The sequence below is a fragment of the Dendrobates tinctorius genome, unplaced genomic scaffold, assembly GCF_039654945.1.
Source record: "Dendrobates tinctorius isolate UK_male_01 unplaced genomic scaffold, ASM3965494v1 ptg000011l, whole genome shotgun sequence".
Taxonomy (NCBI): Eukaryota; Metazoa; Chordata; class Amphibia; order Anura; family Dendrobatidae; genus Dendrobates; species Dendrobates tinctorius.
The window spans coordinates 128,722,790-128,748,530 of record NW_027361679.1 but is presented as its reverse complement, the minus strand read 5'-3'; the positions used below and the strand labels follow the sequence as shown (position 1 = coordinate 128,748,530).

The 25,741-nt window shown below is 45.7% G+C and overlaps 1 protein-coding gene across 1 annotated transcript in view; it reads right to left on the bottom strand.

The window, feature by feature from the left end:
* Window positions 1-9,145: 9,145 nt before the first annotated feature.
* The window catches only part of LOC141100322 (cocaine- and amphetamine-regulated transcript protein-like), a 64,699-nt gene continuing 48,103 nt past the window's right edge, over window positions 9,146-25,741 (bottom strand). The window contains exon 3 of the mRNA XM_073588718.1: window positions 9,146-9,595. Within this exon, the coding sequence (XP_073444819.1) occupies window positions 9,488-9,595 (108 nt within the window). The 3' untranslated portion in view covers window positions 9,146-9,487. The remainder of the gene's footprint in view (window positions 9,596-25,741) is intronic.

The window sequence follows — 25,741 nt, the reverse complement described above, 5'->3', positions numbered from 1 at the left end:
CCTTTCCACTCACTGACTGCTTGAGTGCATGGACAATGCGGTCTTTCACATGATGGTGGAGGGCTGGGATGGCTTTGCGAGAGAAGAAGTGGCGACTGGGTAGGTCATAGCGTGGTACTGCATAGGCCATGAGTTCGCGGAAAGCTGCGCTTTCCACCAACCGATAGGGCATCATCTCAAACGAGATTAGTTTGGCAATGTGGGCGTTCAAACCCAGTGTACGCGGATGAGAGACTGAGTACTTTCTTGACCTACTCATAGTGTCTGGGAGGGTGAGCTGGACTTGAGAGCTGCATATGGTGGAAGTAGCGGTGGACAGGGCGGACTGAGAGAGGGTTGATGATGGTGATGGAGTTGGTGTTCTTTCTGATGGCCTAGATTCAGTATTTCGTTGATATAACAGTGGGATTCCCTGACTGCTGTGGCCTTGCAACGACACCTCAACATTTGCTGCTGTGCTAACCGGTGGGCTTACAGTGGGGGAAACAATGTAGCGTTGCTGACTACCTTCTTTGTGATCAGTTGCACATGTGGCACTTGAGGTTTGGTGTTGTGTCCACGCTTGCAAGTGCATGCTGGTTAAATGTCTAAGCATGCAACTGGTATTCAAATTTTTCAGATTTTTCCCTCGGCTAAAGGTCTTTGCGCACTTCTTACAGATAACCTTGGCCTGATCATGAGGATTTTGTTCAAAAAAGTGCCACACTGCACTCTTCCTACTTTGGCAGACATTTTGCGGCCTAGCACGCTGTGATGTTTTGACCCTCTGGACAAGCTGTCCAGCAACTCTTTTGATTTTTGGAACCTGTCTTTGGAGTGCTCCGGGCCTGCCAGATAACAGCTGTTGCGATGTCGATGTCTGCTGTGGATGCTCCTCATCTGAGCTATTGGAAGCAGCACCCTCTTCACCCAATGGATGCCAATCTGGTTCAAGAACTGGGTCATCCATCACCTCCTCTTCAATGTCATGTGCACCTTCCTCTGTGTCACCGTGTATGGTGGTATAGTGTGCGGGAAGGGGCACCTGAGTCTCATCAGGGTCAGAATCTGGCTCTGTACACTGCGAGGACAATGTAGTGCTCTGAGTGAATGTACCAGCAGAATCATCTATCAGCGGCTGTGCATCAGTGCACTCCATGTCAGATTCATCTTGGCCTGGGTAATTCACCATTTCACTTGATAATCCAGGCATGGTATGTGAAAACAGCTCCATGGAGTAATCAGTAGTATGGCCTGCATCATCCTTCAATCTTGGTTGTGGTGAAGGACACAAGGAAAGGTGTGGTTCATGAACATGAGCCTCCAATGACGACTCAGTGCTTTTACTTTTTACAACTGAAGAAGAGGAGGCGATAGAGCTGGAGGCTGAGTCAGCAATGTAAGACAAAACTTTTTCCTGATGCTCTGGCGTTAAAAGCGGTTTGCCAACTCCTAGAAAACTAAGCCTTCGAAGCCTTATGGAGCCAGACGATGACGCAGGCTCAACACCTCCTGCATTCAGTCCTATTTTGCTTTTGCCACTACCATCAGATCCACCACCAACACCATCATTACCAGCTGCCAACCCCCGCCCAATTCCACGGCCTCTTCCACCAGCCTTCCTCATTTTTGGTAGAAATGTAGACAAAATCCTACAAACTATATAGTAATGTAAAACAAGGTACAAGGTGTCTATAGGACAGGGGAGATTTAGATTTTCTGCAGACACTTGTGGACACTGGACACTTGGATTGTGTGAGGCCCACTGAATATCAGAGCGCTATGTCACAGGCTCGATGCAGCAGGTGTGAAAAAAGTGACTACAGGATAAGGGAGATTTTGAATTTCTGCAGACACTTGTGGACACTGGACACTTGGATTGTGTGAGGCCCACTGAATATCAGAGCGCTATGTCACAGGCTCGATGGCACAGGTGTGAAAAAAGTGACTACAGGATAAGGGAGATTTTGAATTTCTGCAGACACTTGTGGACACTGGACACTTTTGGATTGTGTGAGGCCCACTGAATATCAGAGCGCTATGTCACAGGCTCGATGGCACAGGTGTGAAAAAAGTGAATTGTAGAATTGGGCAGAATAGGAATCTCCCTAGAGTGTAGGTCTGTAAGAACGGAACAAGTCCTCCACTTATCCTTCCACAGTGACACACAGATAGCTTCACTGTGGCTGTGATAACAGCCGTTACACGGTACTGTGTGAGGAGCGTACACCGCTGTATGGTGTGAATAAATGCACGCTCAGTACCTTAGCAGGACAAAAAAAAAAAATTGGGATTGCTTTTAAAAAAAGCAGTTTGCAGAGCAGTGGGGAAACAGCAATGCAGCTGTCAGGAAGCCTTAGAAGGCAGCCTAACAACCAACACCGCTGGTCCACCACAATATAGCCTCCCCTTGCACTGCACACACAGTGACTGGTGTGTTGCACAGGCAAAATCGCTAGCAGCAGAAGCAGTTTTTTTGTCTTCTTCCCTGCCTAACGCTCTCCCTACAGAATCAGCAACCTCTCCCTATGCTAAGATCGGCAGAAGTAAGATGGCGGTTGGCGTGCACGCCCTTTTATAACCCCTGTGACGCCCACCAAAGCAAGCCAATCACTTGCATGCCCTTCTGAAAGATGGTGGTGACCCCTGCCTATGTCATCACGTTGCCCACAGTGTCCGTGGATCCTGATTGGCTGAAAAAGAGCGCTAAACAAACTTTTGAAACGCGACTTTGGCGCATAAGTCGCCGACCTCGTGGCCGACCTCATCCTAGGGTCGGGTTTCGTTTCATGAAACCCGACTTTGCCAAAAGTCGGCGACTTTTGAAATTGTTCGACCCGTTTCGCTCAACTCTACTCACAACTAGAGTTGAGCGAAACAGGTCGGTCAGATTCAAAAGTCGCCAACTTTCGCCAAAGTCGGGTTTCATGAAACGAAACCCGACCACAGTGTGAAGTCGGCCATGCGGTCGGCGACCCAAGCGCCAAAGTCGGGTTTCGCCGAATGCTTGCATGTGACTTTTTTCAGCCAATGAGAGAAGCATAGCGTAGCGAGAGCGTAGCTGGAGTGGGAGAGAGAGGGAGAGGGAGGAGAGAGAGGAGAGAGAATTCGCCGTCTCTAGGGTTAAAATTCATGCCAGGTGTGTTTACAGTCCTCCACTCACTGCCAACTTTTCTCCCCATTGACTTGCATTGGGTTTCGTGTTTCACGACTTTTCCCTATAGTCGGCCGATTTCGTTCGACTCGACTTTTGAGAAAGTTGGGTTTCATGAAACCCGACTCGACCCTAAAAAAGGCAAAGTCGCTCATCTCTACTCACAACTCTTTAGAGTGCTGGAGGAAAATACTCACTGATGCCATATATCACTGATGCCATTAAGCGAAGTTATCTCCCCTCCAGTACTTTACCAGTGACTCTGTCACAATAATAAAGGGGGAGAGATTGTCATGGTAAATATTTATACTTTGCTTTGATTATCATTCAGACAATTTATATATCTTTGATCATTCAATATTTTTAACCCCTTTTCGACATCAGGTGTACATTTATGCTAATGTTGGACTCCCTCCCTTTGATGTGAGCTCCAGCGGTGAACCCACATCTTTCCCGGGACATGTCAGCTGTTTTGAGCAGCTGACATGTGCCCACCATAGCCGCGGGTGGAATCGCGATCCACCCACGGCTATTAACTAGTTAAATGCCACTGTCAAACGCTGACAGTGGCATTTAAACGGCGCCTACGGCAATCGCGCCAGAAATACGCACAACGGTGACCCGGGTCACATGATCGCGATTCACCAGTGTGTCAGTATGACAACCCGAGGTCTCCTGGAGACCTCTATGGTTGTCAATGCCGGCGCCACCCAGTGGTCGGAGCTCATAGTAGGTCAGAAATTCTACTACATAGAGGCGATTTGACCATTGCCTCTATGTAGCAGAGCCGATGAAGTTGTGGCAGCTTCTAGACATCTATGGAGACTATTGAAGCATGCCAAAAGTTAAAAAAATGTTTAAAAATATTTAAAAAAATAAAAAAATATAAAAGTTTTAATCACTCCCCTTTCGCCCAATTCAAAATAAAACAATAAAAATCAAATCAAACATACACATATTTGGTATTGCTGCATTCAGAATCGCCCGATCTATCAATAAAAAAAGGATTAACCTGATCTCTAAAAGGCATGGTGACAAAAAAAAGTAAAAACGCCAGAATTACTCTTTGGTTGCCGTCACATTGCATTAAAATGCAATAACGGGCGATCAAAAGATCATATCTGCACCAAAATGGTATCATTAAAAACATCAGCCCGGCACGCACAAAATAAGCCCTCACCCAACCCGAGATCACGAAAAATGGAGACGCTATGGGTCTCAGAAAATGGCTCAATTTTTTTTCACCACTTAGATAATAAAGAACCTAGACATGTTTGGTGTCTACGAACTTGTAATGACCTGGATAATCATAATGGCAGGTCAGTTTTAGCATTTAGTGAACCTAGCAAAAAAGCCATACAAAAAAAGAAGTTGCAATTTCACCGCACATGGAATTTTTTTCCAATTTTCTAGTACATGATATGGTCGAACCAATGGTATCGTTCAAAAGTACAACTCGTCCCCAAAAAATAAGCTTTCACGGCCATATTGATGGAAAAATAAAAAAGTTATGGCTCTGAGAAGCAGGGGCGTGAAAAACGAAAATGCAGAACAGAAAAAAGCTCCGGGGTTTAAGGGGTTAATATTAGCTTTATAAGTGTTATTCATAAAAGCAATAACAGGGCATTGTATCTGATAATAATAATAATAATCTTTATATAGCGCCAACATATTCTGCAGCGCTATACAGTTTAACAGTTTCAAATACAACAGTCATATGTAACAATGATGCAATGATTAAAGCAAAATAAAACAACCCTGCTCGTGTGAGCTTACAATCTACAATGAGGTGGGAAAGATACAAAGTATAGGTGTGTATTTACAATGATGGTCCAGCCATCTTGAAGGAGAGGGGGATAGATGGAGATAGTGAATGGGCTACACACACACATAAAATGACTTTGATTAGGGAACGTGATAGGCTGCTCTGAAAAAATGTGTTTTGAGGGAGCGCCTAAAACTGTGCAAGTTGTGGCTGGTCCTAATTTCTTGGGGTAAAGCATTTTAGAGGACTGGCACAGCGCGGAAGAAGTCTTAAGAGTCGAGAGTGGGAGGCACGGATTAGCGCAGAGGTTAGTCAAAAGTTGTTTGCAGAGCGCAGCGATCAGCTAGACCGATAGACAGAAATGAGGGAGGAGATGTAATGGGGTGCCACACTGTGGAGAGATTTGTAGGTGAGAACAAGTACTTTGAATTGGATCCTATAATGAATGGGCAGCCAGTGTAACGACTTAAAGAACGGATGCGTCCAAGTACCAATTAGCCAGAAGGATGACCCTGGCTGCTGCATTAAGGATGGACTGGGGAGGGGAAAGTCGAGAGAGGGGCAGGCTAATTAATAAAACATTACAGTAGTCCAGGTGGGAGTGGATCAGGGCGACAGTGAGGGTTTTTGTTTCCATGGAGAGAAAAGGGCAGATTCTAGAGATGTTCTTTAGGTGTAAGCGTCAAGAGCGGACAAGAGAATGTATATGGGAGGTGAAGGAGAGATTGGTGTCAAACATAACACTTCTGCTGGGTGTTATTATGGTACCATCCACGGAGAGGGAAATGTCAGATTTAGGGAGGGTAATAGACAACGAGAGCAGAAAAAGTTCAGTTCTGGAAAGGTTGAGTTTCAGATAGAGAGCAGACATGATGTTGGAGACTGCGGACAGACAGTCACTGGCATTCTGTAGTACAGCGGGGGGTAAGGTCAGGGGATGACATATATAGCTGTGTGTCATCAGCATAAAGATGGTACTGAAAGCCAAATCTGCTGATGGTCTGTCCAATTGGGGCCGAGTAGAGGGAGAAGAGAAGGGGACCAAGTACTGAGCCCTGAGGTACCCCAACAGTGAGAGGAAGAGGAGATGAAGTGGAGCCAGCAAACAAGACACTGAAGGAGCTGTCAGAAAGATAAGAAGAGAAAAAGGAGAGAGCAGTGTCCTTAATGCCTAGTGACTGGAGCCTAGAGAGTAGGAAACGGTGGTCAACAGTGTCAAATGCTGCAGAAGGATCGTGAAGGATGAGCAGAGAGTGGTGACCATTACATTTTGCTGTCAGAAGGTCGTTGGTCGCTTTGATGAGTGCAGTTTCTGCTGAATGTAGGTAGCGGAAGCCGGATTGTGAAGGGTCTAGGAGGAAGTGAGTGGCGAGGTAACGGGTAAGGCGGGAGTAGACCAGTCACTCCAAGAATTTAGAGATGAAGGGGAGATTGGAGACTGGTCTGTAGCTGTAGAGCGGGTTTCTTTAATAATGGAGTGATGATAGAGTGAAGGAGGAGAGGAAAATGCCCAAGGAGAGGGAGAGATTAAAGATTGTAGTTAGGTGAGTTGTGACCACTGGAGAGAGAGACTGTAGGAGATGTGAGGGAATGGGGTCAGTAGTGCATGTAGTCAGACGAGAAGAAGAGAGGGGCCTGGAGACTTCTTCTGTGATGGGATCAAATGTGGATTATAAGCCAGGGGAAATGCATGGAGGGATGGGAGTCATGGCACCTGGATGGATATTATTTATTTTCTCTATAAAGAGGGAGGCCAGGTCATCAGCACAAATATCTGTGATAGGGCTTGTGCTTTCGGCCTGAGGGAGTGAATGATGTTAAAAAGTTTCTTAGGGTTGTTGGATAGTGAGGAGATCAGAATGGTGAAGTAGGTCTGTTTGGCAAGGTGCATGGCAGAATTATAGATTCTTAACATAAATTTCAAGTGGATGAAGTCTTGTGGTGTGCGAATTTTCCTCCATAAGTGTTCAGCACACCTAGAGCATTGCTTGAGAAATCGAGTTTGCGATGTGAGCCAGGGCTGTTTTACTCTGTGCTTGGAGGTTCTGTGGGTGAGGGGAGCTACTTGGTCAAGGGTGCTTCTGAGGGTGTTATAGTGCTGTACAGCCAGATCAGGAAAAAGAGGAGATTGGGGACAGTGATGAGTGTAGGGAGTCTGAAAGTGTATGAGGGTTAATGGCTTGTAGATTTCTGAAAGTGTGGTAGGTAGGAGTGTGCTGGGGTGGGCGAGGAATTGTGAGTGTGAAGGAGAGAATGTTGAACAGAGCCGGACAAAGACCAGGTCAAGGGTATTACTGTCTTTGTGTGTTTGAGAGGTTGAGAGTTGTGAGAGGCTGAGAGAAGTGGTTAGTGATAGAAGCTGGGATGCAGATGTGGAAGTGGGGCTGTTAATGGGGATTTTGAAGTCTCCCAGGATAAGGGTTGGGAGGACATGAAGTGCGGCAGCCAAGCAGAGAAATGGTCAAAGAAGTGGGTTGGTGAGCCCGGGAGCCGGTATATGACTGCTTCTCTGAGGGAGAGGGGATGGAAGAGCCTGATGGTGTGGACCTCAAAAGAAGGGAATGAGAGTGATGGAACTGGGGGGATGACCTGGAAAGTGCATTGTGGGGACAGGAGTATGCCGACTCCACCCCCAAGTCTGTTTGTGGGTCTCAGGGAATGGGAGAATTGTAAGCTACCATGGGAAATGGCAGCAGGGGAGACTGTCAGAATCCTGAATCCAGGTTTCAGTGAGGGCCAACAAATTAAGAGAGTTGTTCAGAAAGTAGTTGTGCAGGAAAGGAAGCTTGTTGCATACAGACCGTGGATTAAGGGGAAGACACAATTGAAAGGAGATGAAGGAGTGCAACTAATATTAATAATGTTATTAAGATTTCGATGTGAGGTAGGGTAGAGGTTGCGGAATGGTGTACCAGGGTTGGGGGAGATGTCCCCTGAAATCAGTAGGAGTAGGAAGATAAAGAGCAAGTAGTTATTGGAATTGTAAGAAGATTTGTAGGCGATGAGCTGAGGTTTTTCACGAAGGGGAGAAGTGCATGGGAGCTGTACATGGGAGAGGGACGTATAGAGGGGCTGATGTGTATGAGTTGTGATGGAGGGGGGATGGGACTGTGAATGTGGATGGCAAGGGAACACAGGAGGGTAGAAACTTAGCACATGGTTAAAAGTTAGTGCAGAGTGTGGGTTACCTGACTCCTGCCATGGAATAACTGCTTCTTCTAGATACTTAGCTAATGGGATGCTTTGCTACATGGGATGCGTGCGCCCCACACTGCGTGCACCCCTTAGAATGCATTTACATTTTTAGGCCACACTACAGGGTCAGGAGAAAGGGATTGTGGGAGCTGGTTTGGGATAATTTGGCAGCTGAGGCCAGCACACCAGGGGGTGGTTAGATGATCAAAGACACTGGGCCTGACTACATCTATATGCTATAGCACCTTCCACCAGATAACATCTACAGTGATCCCAGTCATGGATATACAGCAGTGAGTATTAAGTACAATGCAACAAATTAATTATACCAAACATTTAGCAGACACATTAAAATATGTTGCAAGATGGTAAAGCATCAGATGACAGGCAGCAAGCAGAGGTTGTACCATTAAAATATGTTGTAAGATGGTAAGGCATCAGATGACAGGGAGCAAGCAGAGGTTGTACCATTAAAATATGTTGCAAGATGGTAAAGCAGCAGATGACAGACAACAAGCAGAGGTTGTACCTGTGTGAAGAGAGAAGATGAATGTTAATTCCTTGCATGGAATAACTGCTTCTAGATGCATAGCTAATGGGATGCTTTGCTTGATGGGATGCGTGCACCCCTTAGAATCCATCTGATAAAGTCTGTGATAAGCTTTGTTACAGAAGGCATAGGAAACTGGATAGAAGTTTCAAAGACAGCAGAATCCATAATTTACGAGTTTGTTATTACCAATTAAAAATACTTTCTTTTTCCAATTAAAATATCATCTTCCTTAAGTAATGTAAAGCTATACACCTTTTCATATCTTTGTGGTTGTAATAAATACTTGTTACTGGGCATCTGAGATCATACAAGCCCGAACACTAACAGACACTGGTTGTGTGCCCTTGTCTCCAATCGATCGACTCTGATTTGATCAAAACTGGCAAACGTGTGAAACCTTTAGAGTTTCTCTGAAAGCTTTCCATACAGGTTTCCACATCACTGTACATGTAATGTTACTACAGCTCTAAATAATAGCTCTAAATAATATCTCATCATGAAATGTTATACAGTAGTTACATTTATTTTAAAAACATTTCAGAGCAAGAAACATGACATACATTCAGTCTTATGTCCATGTTTTTCCAAGATCTTTAGCAAACCAACATTTGATACAATGACATGTACATGCAGGATAACAACACAGTGAATGTGAAAAGAAGCCTTTCATTTGAATTCTTCCAAGTTAAAAGTAGGGGAGGGAATCCACTGAACGATCTAGGTATTTCTTCTTTAGACATGTCACGAGGTGATAGTGGAAACCGAACATGGGATAAATCAATACATCTCGTCTTGCTTCTGCTTTCATCAAGTGTCTTACCCATCATAGCTGTTATTTTGCTTACAAACATTTGAGAATATAGAAATTACAAGAAGTTCCTCTTGGACAATTACAGAGCTTCCCAATTCGTGCTCCTTTCCTTATTGCACATTGCTCTCCAGCGTCACACTAATCGAAACAAAGAGATAAACCAAGAGATCAATATCAATAAACATTAAAGCACATGTAAAAGAAATGTACAGTCCAATTTCCTAGTCTGACTCCTGAGTGCCCACAACAATTGAAATACTTTGAAACATTACCCCCCAAGTTATCATTCAGATACTCAAATTACAGTATCATATCACTAATAGTCAATTAGTGAATTAGTCAATATGAATATTCCATGATTATGCATGAACACCTGCTCTGCCGAAGGGATTTCTGAAGTTGGCTTCATTCTGAACCTGTCAATCTGTTAATTCATTATATATGTATATATATATATATATATATATATATATATTAGCTGAAGAGCCAGGCGCTGCCCGGGCATAGTAACTAACTGTGGTTAGTTATAGCAAGTTATAATTATCCTCCATCCCATAGTCCCGTGCCCATATACCCATCATACATATCCACGATCCCATAGGCCCGTGCCCATATACCCATCATACATATCCTCCATCCCATAGTCGAGTGCCCATATACCCATCACACATCCTCCATCCCATAGTCCCATGCCCATATACCCATCATACATATTCGCCATCCCATAGTCGAGTGCCCATATACCCATCACACATCCTTCATCTCATAGTCCCATGCCCATATACCCATCATACATATCCTCCATCCCATAGTCCCATGCCCATATACGCATCATACATATCCACGTTCCCATAAGCCTATGCCCATATACCCATCATACATATCCTCCATCCCATAGTCGAGTGCCCATATACCCATCACACATCCTCCATCCCATAGTCCCATGCCCATATACCCATCACACATCCTCCATCCCATAGTCCCGTGCCCATATACCCATCATACATATTCACCATCCCATAGTCATCATACATATCCTCCATCCCATAGTCCTGTGCCCATATACTCATCATACATATCCGCCATCCCATAGTCCCGTGCCCATATACCCGTCATACATATCCTCCATCCCATAGTCCAGTGCCCATATACCCATCACACATCCTCCATCCCATAGTCCCGTGCCCATATACCCGTCATACATATCCTCCATCCCATAGTCCAGTGCCCATATACCCATCACACATCCTCCATCCCATAGTCAACCATTATGACATAATGAGCGGCGTGGCTTGCAACCTATGATGACATCAACGTAGCCATGGCAACTTTTATGACATCATAATGAGGGGCGGGGCTTGATACACACAAACTTTTTCCCCATTATGTAGATAGGGGCAAAATTGTTTGGTGAATTGGAATGCGCAGGGTTAAAATTTCGCCTCACAACATAGCTTAGGACACTCTCGGAGTCCAGACGTGTGACTGTGCCAAATTTTGTGGCTGTTGCTGCGACGGTGCGGATGCCAATCCCGGACATACACACACACATACACACACATACATACATACACGCACTTGAGCTTTATATATTAGATATATATATATTGTGAGGTAGCGCTGTTATTCAGTTAGGGGATCCTCGCTAGGCAGCGAACAAAACACATCCGGCACCGTGTTTTCATAACTCATTACATAGTCCATGCAGTTTATTGTGCAGCATAAACCGTGACCAATAACATAAAGTTCGTATCACCAGCATTGCGTCCATTATAGCTTCATTCTGGTAGCAATGTCCAGCATACACAGGCTCTTCAGCCTCATCATTATCTCACCCACGTCAGGGTTTCCTCATGGCTGTTGCTCCACGCTGCACACATCCGCTCTCTCCTCTGGGACTCTCAGACCCTGGCAGCCATTACACACAGCCACACACAGGCTGTTAGCCAGGAGACAATTCTCCTCACGTGACCTTCCGCTCTGGACCAACCAGGTCCCTGCATTCACTCCTTTTGACTCACCCTGGCCACATTATATCGTTCATAGCCACGCCCACCGGGTCACATGACTCTGACCTCATCACAGGTCCTTCAGGCATTTTCACACTCTTTTACAATAGTGCTTTAAACAGACCCCCTGGGTTGGTTTGTAGGTAACCAGAACCTCCCAACACTCTAGTTACCTGGAGACTTCTCCCTAACACGTAGAAACGACACCTCAGCAGTATCACTGCTGGTCAATACACGCATCAGTCTCCATCTCAAGGCCACCCACCTTGAGATACATAACGGTCCTTCATGGTTCTGCCATTCATCCGTTCTCTTGGGACATCTGCACAGCGCCCCCTAGTGGATACAGTGGTTACTACACCACATATCTCCCCCCTCTGTTCAAACTTGTGGGGTTGAACACACAACATTACAGCAGGCTCTCGAGACCGGGCACTCATTACACCTTGCCCCACAGGTTGAGAGAACGTCTCCATCTATCATACGGCCTCATCTCTACGTTAGGCCTCCCCCGCCCCCAGCGGTCAGAATATCGGTCATTGGCTTTGACCCTCCAGTCACAGTCTGTCTGCATCGTCAGACATTGTCTAGTCACCACATTCCTCTCTCTGTTTATTCTGTTCCCCGACCAGCTCCCCCGGTTGGTACGGTCATCAGTCTTACTCGGACCTACTGTCTGGCCTGAGTCTGACCCACTCAGCGTCTCACAGGAACTAATGTCTCTCAGCCTCATACGGCCCGTCGAACTGCCACTCGCTGACATTCTTCGGCCATCTGCCCTGTCACTTCTTGGCGGAACCCTTCGGGTCCTTACATCTTGTTGGGTTGGAGGCGGCCGCCACTTGGTATTCCGTACTTCTCTATTAATTCGCCGGCGGTCCAGCCTCAACTGCTCAATTTCTTGCAGGTACCCCACTCGATACTCCACGAGCATTCGAAAATCTCTCAGGCTTTCCACGGAACCAACCACCATGATGGGAATCCTACCCTCTTCACTGATTACCTGGTCTTCCTCATCAGGAGGGATCCTCACCCTCACCACACCAGAGATATTCACAAGGTCTTGCATTACCTTCCCGGATCTTCCAATGATTCTTCCAATCAGAGCTTTGGGCACCGGAACTACCTCTTTCCGCAAACCCAACCGATCCATAGCCTCTCTTGCTAACTCTAGGCGTCGAGTAGCTTTCATATTACTCCGCCTAACCAACTGTTTGACATGGAGACACTGCAGATGCATGTTTTCCAGGACAGCCACCCGCTTTGCTGTGTCTTCCCGGGCTGACATTATCACCAACTGCCGAGTCTCAGGCGCCCAGTGCACCTTATACGCTTTGACCGCCTCTTTGAAAGCCTCATGCACACCTTCTTCAGCACAGGCTTCTTGCATGTCTTCTGGTACCTCAATCACAGACTGGAAGGTCGTGGTCTTGCTCTCTTCCTGACCAGGAGGCTCTGGCTTTACCATGGACACTTCTGTTATGAATGAGTCACCATAGGAGGCAAAAGCAGAAATACAAGCTAAGTCCAGAAAACCAAAGAGGTTGGCAACTATCAGATTGCAGACCCCTGAACCTATCAACACAACTAGCAGTCGCCGTGGGGGGTTCCTACGATGCCCTAGACCCCTCGATCACAGCCGGAGAAATACATAGGCCTAAAGAAAGAAAGGGGAAATCTAAACTGCCCCAGAGCAGACCCCAAAGCAATAGGCAGCCCCCAACATATAATGACGGTGAAGCAAGATGAAAATACTAACACAGACAGAAAGATAGACTGAGCAAAGACAGGGCCCCAAAACTACCTAGATAGGAAAGGACAGGAAGGCTGCTGTCTGCAATCTGCCAAAACCCTATCAAAGACATAAGCCAACCAGCTGATATGAAAAAGGCCCTGAAGCAGCTAGGCTTCCAAAACTGAATCAGCACTCAGGTATTTTCAGAAGACAGAGCTAAATGAATTCAGCACACCCCAGCAGGGAATGGCAGAAATCCAGAAAAACAAAGCAAAAACAAAGTCAAAGCACAAAAGCAAAAGGCCGAGCAGCAAACTTAGCTTTGGAGGAGCAGGAATTCAGACTGGTCTCCAAGGATCCCACAGAGAAATCACCCGCAGAGCAGAAGGGCGTCGGCAGCATTATATCCAGTCCGTAACTCCACTCAGCCAGTCACAATCATCAGCCTCAGGTGTTTGACAATCAGGATCACTACCTTTCTTTACCAGAAGAGGGAGTTCCTCGGGCCTCCGTAATGAAGGGGAAAATGAACTCACAACACACTTCCCTCACTACAGTTGCCCCTACGGGGTGACTGTCTCCTTCAGTTCTCCGTTCCCCAACTTCACGAGATCTCATCTCCTCCCGACCGTCTGCCAAGGTGGGCACCGGCAGCTCCGTTTCACCACCAGTCGGACCCGGCCACGGTTCATCACTGTTCAAGTTCTTCTCCCGCAGAAGACCACTTACAGTTTCTTTGAGCTCTAAGACCTCTTTCTCGAGTTCCTCAACCCTGTGCTTGGCCCGTTTTCTCAGGACTCTCTCGTTTCACATGTTCTTCCATCTCTTCCCTGAGCGTCTTGTTCACGTTTTGCCACGTTGACATGTGACCTCTGAGCTCAGAGACTTCCTTCTCTAGCCCTTCTATTCTGTGCTCTCTTTGTCTCTCAGAGGCACAGTCACCCCCAGAGTCTGAGTCACGCCGATCATCCAAGTCAACCCTCCAGTTACCGTCTGACCGTGTGTCCACTCCAGTCACCTCATCTCCCAGCCCACCATCTGTCTTGTCACGAGACGTCAGGTCCATCAGTTGGGCAGATGTATTTCTTCTTCTGGACAGTTCTACCTCTGACCTGTCCACGTCAGGAGCAGTCACTGTCTCAATATCTGTTAACCCAACAGTAAAAACGTCTCCAACCTCCTGCCATATGTCATCAAATGCGACAAAGTCCCGGCCCCTCTCCAAGGCATAGACTAAGTCCCGTGGTATCCCGCCCCCTTGGCACACACCACCCACGGGCCACTCAAACATTACCCTGTCTACGGCATAGTTCACCATGACCCCGTGTTTACAGCGAATCCTAACGTTTTTCTCAGTCAGAAAGAAAACGAGAGGAGTTCCTGTTAGAGTCACCTGACTCTTTGAGCCCAGCCAACCCAATACTCCTTCTCGGTGCAGCATTACAATACACACCTGTGGCCCGTCATTATCCGGAAAGAATATTCCACACTCCTCAAAACTCATACAGACACACTGCGGTTTCCCAGACATACCCACTGAGCCAACCAGTGCTGCCATTTTTCCAAACTCGGCCCATTTCTGGACCACCACCCCGATTTGGGTCACCGCCCCCCTCTGGGACTCCACCCCTTTTTGGGTTACCACCCCAATTTGGGCTACCACCCCCTTTCGGTACTTCCCCATGTCCGTTATACCAGTCTTGTCAGACCACAGTTCACACCACACAGTTTATGTCGCTATAACGATACCACACAAGTCCTTGCTGGCACCACCACAGCTCCTGCTGTCACCGATCACCACCACCACCGGCTGCTGTTCACACACAGCGGCTGGTGTCACTGCAGCTCCTGCTGCGCCGTCTTCGTGGACCCGCCAATCCACCGGAAGCCGCTTGTCCCCTTCGTAACCCCGCCGAGTTACCGGAAGCCGCTTGTCACCATCTTGACTCCCTCTGAGCCACCGCAGGCTGAGTTGAGAAAAGAAGAAAAAAAACTCACGTGTCCTGTCTGTGTACTATTCAGGACGTACCGTCTCCGCCTGAGACCGTCCAACACACAGGGCGCACCGGGTGCTATTCGGGGAGCGGCCCTCCTCCCAGGGTTTCCCAACACACCGGCCTCAACAGGTCCAGGGGCTCAACGGGTGCTATTCAGGACATCCATCTCCTCCTGAGACTGCCCAACACTCACGCCTCACCAGGTCCAGGGGCTTAGCGGGTGCTCTTCAGGACATCCATCTCCTCCTGAGACTGCCCAACACTCACACCTCAACAGGTCCAAGGTCATACCACGTGCTCCAGGGATCCGATTCTTCTCCTAGAACCTCCCAACACTGACCCTCCAGGACCTTTGCTCACTGAACCCTCCAGGTACACAGTCTTTATCACTGACCCAGGTCAGCACAACACGAACACCTGTCCGTTACCTGTGTCGGCCACACAGGTCCTCGGATACCTCTTCTCCACAGAGGCACCCTATAGCAGACCACAGTCTCTTTCTCACTGACCCCGGTCAGTACAACACGGTTTTCACGACCGTCACCTGCTGGCCGCGCAGGTTCTTGGACCCCTCTACCGCAGAGGTATCCTATAAGTCTTTTCCACTGCCTCCAGTCAGCATATCACATGGCTTTCCAGACCGTCAGCCCTCCTGGCTCAGCGTTGCCCTTAGCAACCGACTTTGCAGTCCTTTTCCGTTGCCCCTAGCAACAAGGCTACAATATTGCCCATAGCCTTTTTCACCATATGTGAGGTAGCGCTGTTATTCAGTTAGGGGATCCTCGCTAGGCAGCGAACAAAACACATCCGGCACCGTGTTTTCATAACTCATAACATAGTCCATGCGGTTCATTGTGCAGCATAAACCGTGACCAATAACATAAAGTTCATATCACCAGCATAGCGTCCATTATAGCTTCATTCTGGTAGCAATGTCCAGCATACACAGGCTCTTCAGCCTCATCATTATCTCACCCACGTCAGGGTTTCCTCATGGCTGCTGCTCCACGCTGCACACATCCACTCTCTCCTCTGGGACTCTCAGACGCTGGCAGCCATTACACACAGCCACACACAGGCTGTTAGCCAGGAGACAACTCTCCTCATGGGACCTTCTGCTCTGGACCAACCAGGTCCCTGCATTCACTCCTTGTGACTCACCCTGGCCACATTATATATCGTTCATAGCCACGCCCACCGGGTCACATGACTGACCTCATCACAGGTCCTTCAGGCATTTTCACACTCTTTTACAATAGTGCTTTAAACAGACCCCCTGGGTCGGTTTGTAGGTAACCAGGGCCTCCCAACTCTCTAGTTACCTGGAGACTTCTCCCTAACACGTAGAAATGACACCTCAGCAGTATCACTGCTGGTCAATACACGCATCAGTCTCCATCTCAAGGCCACCCACCTTGAGATACATAACGGTCCTTCATGGTTCTGCCATTCATCCGTTCTCTTGGGACATCCACACAGTGCCCCCTAGTGGACACAGTGGTTACTACACCTCAATATATATATATATACTGTATACATAAATACTATATATACAGTGCCTACAAGTAGTATTCAACCCCCTGCAGATTTAGCAGGTTTACACATTCGGAATTAACTTGGCATTGTGACATTTGGACTGTAGATCAGCCTGGAAGTGTGAAATGCACTGCAGCAAAAAAGAATGTTATTTCTTTGTTTAATTTTTTTTAAATTGTGAAAAGTTTATTCAGAGGGTCATTTATTATTCAACCCCTCAAACCACCAGAATTCTGTTTGGTTCCCCTAAAGTATTAAGAAGTATTTCAGGCACAAAGAACAATGAGCTTCACATGTTTGGATTAATTATCTCTTTTTCCAGCCTTTTCTGACTATTTAAGACCCTCCCCAAACTTGTGAACAGCACTCATACATGGTCAACATGGGAAAGACAAAGGAGCATTCCAAGGCCATCAGAGACAAGATCGTGAAGGGTCACAAGGCTGGCAAGGGGTACAAAACCCTTTCCAAGGAGTTGGGCCTACCTGTCTCCACTGTTGGGAGCATCATCCGGAAGTGGAAGGCTTATGGAACTACTGTTAGCCTTCCATGGCCTGGACAGCCTTTGAAAGTTTCCTCCCGTGCCGAGGCCAGGCTTGTCCGAAGAGTCAAGGCTAACCCAAGGACAACAAGGAAGGAGCTCCGGGAAGATCTCATGGCAGTGGGGACATTGGTTTCAGTCAATACCATAAGTAACGTACTCCACCGCAATGGTCTCCGTTCCAGACGAGCCCGTAAGGTACCTTTACTTTCAAAGCGTCATGTCAAGGCTCGTCTACAGTTTGCTCATGATCACTTGGAGGACTCTGAGACAGACTGGTTCAAGGTTCTCTGGTCTGATGAGACCAAGATCGAGATCTTTGGTGCCAACCACACACGTGACGTTTGGAGACTGGATGGCACTGCATACGACCCCAAGAATACCATCTCTACAGTCAAGCATGGTGGTGGCAGCATCATGCTGTGGGGCTGTTTCTCAGCCAAGGGGCCTGGCCATCTGGTCCGCATCCATGGGAAGATGGATAGCACGGCCTGCCTGGAGATTTTGGCCAAGAACCTCCGCTCCTCCATCAAGGATCTTAAGATGGGTCGTCATTTCATCTTCCAACAAGACAACGACCCAAAGCACACAGCCAAGAAAACCAAGGCCTGGTTCAAGAGCCAAAAAATCAAGGTGTTGGAGTGGCCTAGTCAGTCTCCTGACCTTAACCCAATTGAAAACTTGTGGAAGGAGCTCAAGATTAAAGTCCACATGAGACACCCAAAGAACCTAGATAACTTGGAGAAGATCTGCATGGAGGAGTGGGCCAAGATAACTCCAGAGACCTGTGCCGGCCTGATCAGGTCTTATAAAAGACGATTATTAGCTGTAATTGCAAACAAGGGTTATTCCACAAAATATTAAACCTAGGGGTTGAATAATAATTGACCCACACTTTTATGTTTAAAATTTTTTAACATTTAACTGAGCAACATAACTTTTTGGTTTGTAAGATTTATGCATCTGTTAATAAATCCTGCTCTTGTGTGAAGTTTGAAGGCTCTAACTTATTTGCATCTTATCAAACCTGCTAAATCTGCAGGGGGTTGAATACTACTTGTAGGCACTGTATATATATACTGTATATATTTATATAATTGCCTTGTAATGTTTTAATTTCCTGTTCTGTCCACATGTCACCGTATCCCAGAATTCCAAGGGGAGGAAGTTCACCGACTCACATATTGGGACACCCAAGTGATGGGTGTCTCAATATGGAAAATGCTGCTGGTACCAACATATTGCGTGGTACCACCAGCGGAACACCGTCGCACCACACACACACACTATACACCGTACGCACCACACACACTCACACCACTCTCACACTCATACTCACACACTCACTCACACACTCTATCGCACTCACACACTCACACTCACTCAGCCTCTTGCGCTGTACCACCAGCCGAACACCGTCGCACTGCACCTGCATGAATTCTGCGTAGGCGCAGTGAATCATTCAGCTGATCCCGGCGGCAGATGCACGATGTCTCTAAAGGCAGAGGAAGCCGGTCACATTAAAGGGGTTTTCCTGTGAACGAAAGTTCATTTTAAAAATTGTCTGTGTATGCACGGAGCATAGCACATCTCCTGGGCAGGGGAGGAAGCAAAAGACAATACTGACATTACAGCAGGGGATCGCAGAGTATTCATTTTGTGAGATAAAATATTTCACTGACTGTTTTGAAACAATATTTTACCTCACAAAATGTATCTTCTGCGATCTCCCGCTGTAATGTCAGTATTGTCTTTTACTTCCTCCCCTGCCCAGGAGCTGTGGTATGTTCTGTACATGGTCAGGCACAGGGGTGAGAGAGACAGAGCACAGGGGGAGACAGCTCAAACAGGACAGAACATGAGGGGAGAACACAGCACAGGAAGGAGAGAGACAGCAGACAAGGGGGATAGCACATGGGGTAGACAGGTCAAAGAAGAGAGCACAGACGGGAGAAGTCAGCACATGGGGAAAGAGAGAGTGGATAGGTGGGTGAGCACATGGGGGGAGAGATTCTCAATACTGCAAAGCCTGCCCCCATCGTGACATTACCGCCCTCCCCATGCGATAGCGTCAGGCATCCATCTAGTATATATATTATATATATATACACAGCTCTGGCAAAAATTATGAGACCACCACATCAAAACTCTGTCATGGGCAGCCCTTTCTCCAGACCTGAACCCCATTGAAAACCTCTGGAATGTAATTAAGAGGATGATGGATAGTCACAAGCCATCAAAAAAAGAATTGCTTAAGATTTTTTTTTGCTTAAGCAGTGTGAAAGACTGGTGGCAAGCATGCCAAGACGTATGAAAGCTGTGATTAAAAATCATGGTTGTTTCACAAAATATTGATTTCTGATCTCTTCTTGAGTCAAAACATTAGTATTGTTGTTTCTAAGTGATTATGATCTTGTTTTCATTATTTGAAGACTGAAAGCCATGTTCTTTTTTTAAATTATAGCTATTTTTCTTTAAAGAGAAAAATCAGACAAACTGAACACTTTGCAGTGGTCTCTTAATTTTTGTCAGATATATATATATATATATATGTACAGTTGAAACCAGAGGTTTACATACACTATTTAAAAGGATACATATGCATGTTTTTCTCCAGATCTGACATGACATCAGAATAAACCTTTCCAGATTTGGGTCAATTAGGATTACCATTATTATTAATAATTGCCGAATGCCAGAATAATGAGAGAGAATGTTTCAAGGAATTTTTATTACTTACTGCTAATTCAAAAGTTTACATACACTAATATTACTATGCCTTTAAACAATTCTGGACTGCCCATATGATGATGTCATGCATTTGGAAGTTTGGCTGCATCTGAATTAAAGGGAACCTGTCACCTGTTTTGACCCCACCTTTCAGGGCTTATGTACAGCATTCTATAATGCTGAAAACCACAAGGGAAAATAATAAAAACAATCAAATTTTATTTATCTCTAATCAATAAAAAAATCATATAAATCATATAAATATGTTACAAAAAGTCATCTGACAGGTAGCAAGGAGGAACTTCCAAAACAAACAACAGGGCAACCCATAAAATATTGACAGAGTAATGAGTCACCCAGAGTGGATAAATATAATAAAATACCCACTGGCTAAATCTGCCTAAATAGTAGATACAAAAAAGTGCATGTACATAAACATAAGGTGCCAAGGACAAGTAGCATGTCTATTTAAGTTCTGTATGTATCTACATGATTAGCACTGTATGGCCTAATGGGTCATAAGAAGTCCAGGCTGCCAGTTACCCATGTCAAAAATAAGATGGAGTGCCACCCTTGTCCCCGACGTGGGTTTTGCCACGGGTTTCTCAAGGGGCAAAGTACTGCAGTGCGCAGACAAAGGTGCCAGGAAAGGCTAGAGAGGCCCAGTGCCTGCGAACTGCAGTACTTTACTCTGCCCTCAACAGGGCAGATAAGTACGCCTAAGCAGAAACGCTATGCCTTGAGCGATGAAGCAAGCAGGAGGGGCGGCATCGAAAGAAGATGGGAGGCGCCAGACCCAGACCTGCGACACCCATCGGACCTGACCGTTCCCCCGGATGAGTATAATGAAACTTATTTTTCTTATCTTTCAGGTCAGACCGGGGGCTTATCTACAGCATTATAGTATACTGTAGATAAGCCCTGAAAGGCAGTGGCCGCATCCTATAGCGGCCAAAACAGGTGACAGGTTCACTTTAATTAGAGACACACCTGTGGATGTATTTTAATGAACTTTAAAGTGCTATGCACTTTACGTACATGCCCTAATAGACTAAATGAATTTTAATAACGATCATGTTGTAATAATATGCACATATACTGATATGAATCATGTATGGATAACATGTGATTATGCACTTGAATTTTATATGTAAAATTTCACTATTGAATTTATCAATTGACTAGCTGAAGAGCCTGGTGTTGCCTGGGCATAGTAACCAACTGTGGTTAGTTATAACAAATTATAATGATTATATTGCACATAAATCCGTGCATCTAATCCTATCCTGTGTGATACTGACTGCTGAGCTGTGTATCTAATCTTATTCTGTGTGATACTGTCTGCTGAGCCGTGTATCTAATACTATTCTGTGTCATACTGTGTGCTGAGCTGTGTATCTAATCCTATCCTGTGTGATACTGACTGCTGAGCTATGTATCTAATCCTATCCTGTGTGATACTGACTGCTGAGCTGTGTATCTAATCTTATTCTGTGTGATACTGTCTGCTGAGCCATGTATCTAATACTATTCTGTGTCATACTGTGTGCTGAGCTGTGTATCTAATCCTATCCTGTGTGATACTGACTGCTGAGCTATGTATCTAATCCTATCCTGTGTGATACTGCCTGCTGAGCCATGTGTCTAATCCTCTCCTGTAATTGTATTCACTAAAAGGTTGAAACAAGAGCGCAATAGGGTCTTATCCGGGTAAAATGTACAAATACTAAAAGTATTATACTCACCTTCTCAAAGAGAAAGTAAAGCCTGCTGCACGTCCAACGGTCCACAGCGGAACCGCACCACAGTTCAATAAGGAATAAATTCTTGGACTTTAAGTGCGCTGCCAGACAGATTCCATAACCACACAAGGTTAAAAAAGTTAACCCTTTAATCCCTACGCGTTTCGAAGCATAACGCTTCTTCTTCAGGGGTTGACACCCTGAAGAAGAGGCGTTAAGCTTCGAAACGCGTAGGGATTAAAGGGTTAACTTTTTTAACCTTGTGTGGTTATGGAATCTGTCTGGCAGCGCACTTAAAGTCCAAGAATTTATTCCTTATTAATCCTCTCCTGTGTGATACTGACTGCTGAGCTGTGTATCTAATCCTATCCTGTGTGATACTGCCTGCTGAGCCATGTGTCTAATCCTCTCCTGTGTGATACTGACTGCTGAGCTGTGTATCTAATCCTCTCCTGTGTGATACTGACTGCTGAGCTGTGTATCTAATCCTATCCTGTGTGATACTGACTGCTGAGCTGTGTATCTAATCCTATCCTGTGTGATACTGACTGCTGAGCCGTGTATCTAATCCTATCCTGTGTGATACTGGGCTCCCCCTGCAATCTGTGTCAGAGGGTGGTCTCTGTTGGCACGGTAATAAATTGTGTTATTTCCAGCTTTACAGAAGGATGATAACACCATAGAAATGATAAGAATAATAGGCCTCAGTTACCACAACTGTCTACAAAGAAATCTGTTGCTGATAGCAACCAATCACAGCTCATTTTTCATCTTTTTAAACAGCTCTGGGACAGCATGGCGAGTTTTGAGTGGCGACTTTTGTGTTTCGACTTTTATGTGGCGAGGTTGGTGTATGTGTGGTGAAATGTGTGCTGAGGGTGGTATATGTGTTGAAGCACGTGGTAGTGTGTGGCGCATTTTGTGGGTGTGTTCATATCCCTGTGTGTGGTGAGTATCCCATGTCAAGGCCCCACCTTAGCAACTGTACGGTATATACTCTTTGGCGCCATTGCTCTCATTCTTTAAGTCTCCCTAGTTCACATCTGGCAGCTGTCAATTTGCCTCCAACTTTTTCCCCATTATGTAGATAGGGGCAAAATTGTTTGGTGAATTGGAACGCGTGGGGTTAAAATTTCACCTCACAGCATAGCCTATGACGCTCTCGGGGTCCAGACATGTGACTTTGTAAAATTTTGTGGCTGTAGCTACGACGGTGCAGATGCCAATACATACATACACTTTTTCCCCATTATGTAGATAGGGGCAAAATTGTTTGGTGAATTGGAACGCGCGGGGTTAAAATTTTGCCTCACAACATAGCCTATGATGCTCTCGGGGTCCAGACGTGTGACTGTGCCAAATTTTGTGGCTGTAGCTGCGACGGTGCGGATGCCAATCCCGGACATACATACAGTACATACATACATACACACCCACATTCAGCTTTATATATTAGATGATGAGGTGATGCACTATATATAATCTGATGTTTATGCCTATTCAGTGCTTGAGAAAGACTGGTCACAGCTGAAATGCTGAAACACCATATGGGCTAATAAAGTCCACTTTTTGCATAATTTATTGAAGTGCTGCCTCCTTTTTTCTTTTTTTATATGTACATATTGTGAGTGGTTGACTCACTCTGCTGCTTCAGAAAGGTAGACACAGAAACAGTCCTAGTAGAAAATCAACTGCTGGTTTATTTTAGACAGCAAAAACCTTCGCAGGGTTCAGAAAAACAAACCAAGCCTTTCTGGCAAAAATGAAAAACAAAAAGTCTCTCAGAGTCCTTGTAGTGCAGGCTTCACAGTGCAGGTAATGCACACAGCGTCCTTAGCTCCTATGGGAGCCATGTGGGAGTTCCATCTCTCTCCCAGCACACACCTAGACTGACCCACAGGTCCAGGTATATCATCACATATACTAGTCATGTGATCATGACATCATTGCAGGTCCTCATACACCTGCCGCTCCTGCAGGGAAAAGGGGTACGGTGAGCACCCTCCCACCCGCACTGCGGGTGCTCACATAAAACCGGCCCATTAAACTCTGTACCAGCCTCTCAGCACCTAGTGTGCTGTAAACACAAAAACATTTCGGTTTTACATCACTGAACACTGCATGCGCAGTGACACGTACCTCCCTTCCTCCACAAAGCCAGTTAATATTGTGACAAAGTCACTGGTAAAGTGCTGGAGGGGAGATACGTCTCGCTACGCTGAATGGCGTCAGTGATAAAACCCATAAATTTTCCTCCAGCACACTAAGTGCTATGAGGGGTTAACCGCTAATTTACATAATGGTCTGGGTTTTATGTGGACGACCATAGAGTGGGTGGAAGGTTGTTCACCTTATCTCCACCCCCAGGGTGTAGTCTAGGGCTTAAATAGCTGGAGGCAGTCATCATTCAGTAGGACTGGAGAGTGGAGCTCCAGTGCATTGTGTCCTGTAAATGAAGCTAAACCTTTGTATGCTGATTTCTCCCATGTGGGCACATGAATGCACGGTGTTATACTATTTTGTTTTATTTTCCTGTTTTGCCCTGCCTGAGGGGCCGTGTTTATTTGTCTTCAATGTGATTTAAGCCGAATGTCTATAATAAACCTGTGAAGGTTCCTTTGCCTACCTCTGTGTCAGCTGAGTGAACCGCTCTACCACTTTAAAGTAATAGATATTTCAGATCGGACATAAATGTATAATCACATGAAGCCCTACCGAACCAAGCCAGCGTTCATGCGGAGTGCATCACCACCGCTCTATTTATTCTCCTCCTTATTGCGTTTACATCACTAACAGACAGAATGAAAGATCGTTGTTTTTTTTTTTACTCTAAAAATATTGTGAAGACTTCCCACCTTCCAAAGTACTTTTTTCCATAACTTCCAACCCAGAGCATTTGAATGGACACTTCACATTCTTTTACAGGTGCTTCTCACAAAATTAGAATATCATCAAAAAGTTAACTTATTTCAGTTCTTCAATGCAAAAAGTGAAACTCATATATTATATCGAGTCATTACACTCAGAGTGATCTCTTTCAAGTGTTTATTTTTGCTAATGTTGATGATTATGGCTTACAGCCAATGAAAACCCAAAAGTCATTATCTCAGTATTAGAATACTTTATAACACCAGCTTGAAAAATTATTTTAAAATCCAAAATGTTGGCCTACTGAAATGTATGTTTAGTAAATGCATTAAATACTTGGTCAGGGCTCCTTTTGCATCAATTACTGCATCAATGCGGCGTGCCATGGAGGCGATCAGCCTGTGGGCACTGCTGAGGTGTTATAGAAGCCCAGGTTGCTTTGATAGCAGCCTTCAACTCGTCTGCATTGTTGCGTCTGGTGTCTCTCATTTTCCTCTTGACAGTACCCCATAGATTTTCTATGGGGTTAAGGTTAGGCGAGTTTGCTGGCCAATCAAGCTCAGTGATACTTTTGCTTTTAAACCAGGTGTTGGTACTTTTGGCAGTGTGGACAGGTGCCAAGTCCTACTGGACAGCGAAATTTCCATCTCCAAAAAGCTTGTTGGCAGAGGGAAGCATGAAGTGCTCTAATATTTCCTGGTAGATGTCTGCGCTGACATTGGTCTTGATAAAACGCAGTGGACCTACACCAGCAGATGACATGGCTCCCCAAACCATCACTGACTGTGGAAACTTCACACTAGACCTCAAGCAGCTTGGATTGTGGCCTCTCCACTCTTCCTCCAGACTCTGGGACCTTGATTTCCAAATGAAATGCAAAATTTACTTTCATCTGAAAACAACACCTTGGACCACTGTGCAACAGTCCAGTTCTTTTTCTCCTTGGCCCAGGTAAGACGCTTCTGGTGTTGTCTATTGGTTATGAGTGGCTTGACACTAGGAATGCGACACTTGTAGCCCATGTCCTGGATACATCTGTGGCTCTTGAAGCAATGATTCCAGCAGCAGTCCATTCCTTGTGAATCTCCCCCCAATTTTTGAATGGCATTTTCTTAACCCCTTAGTG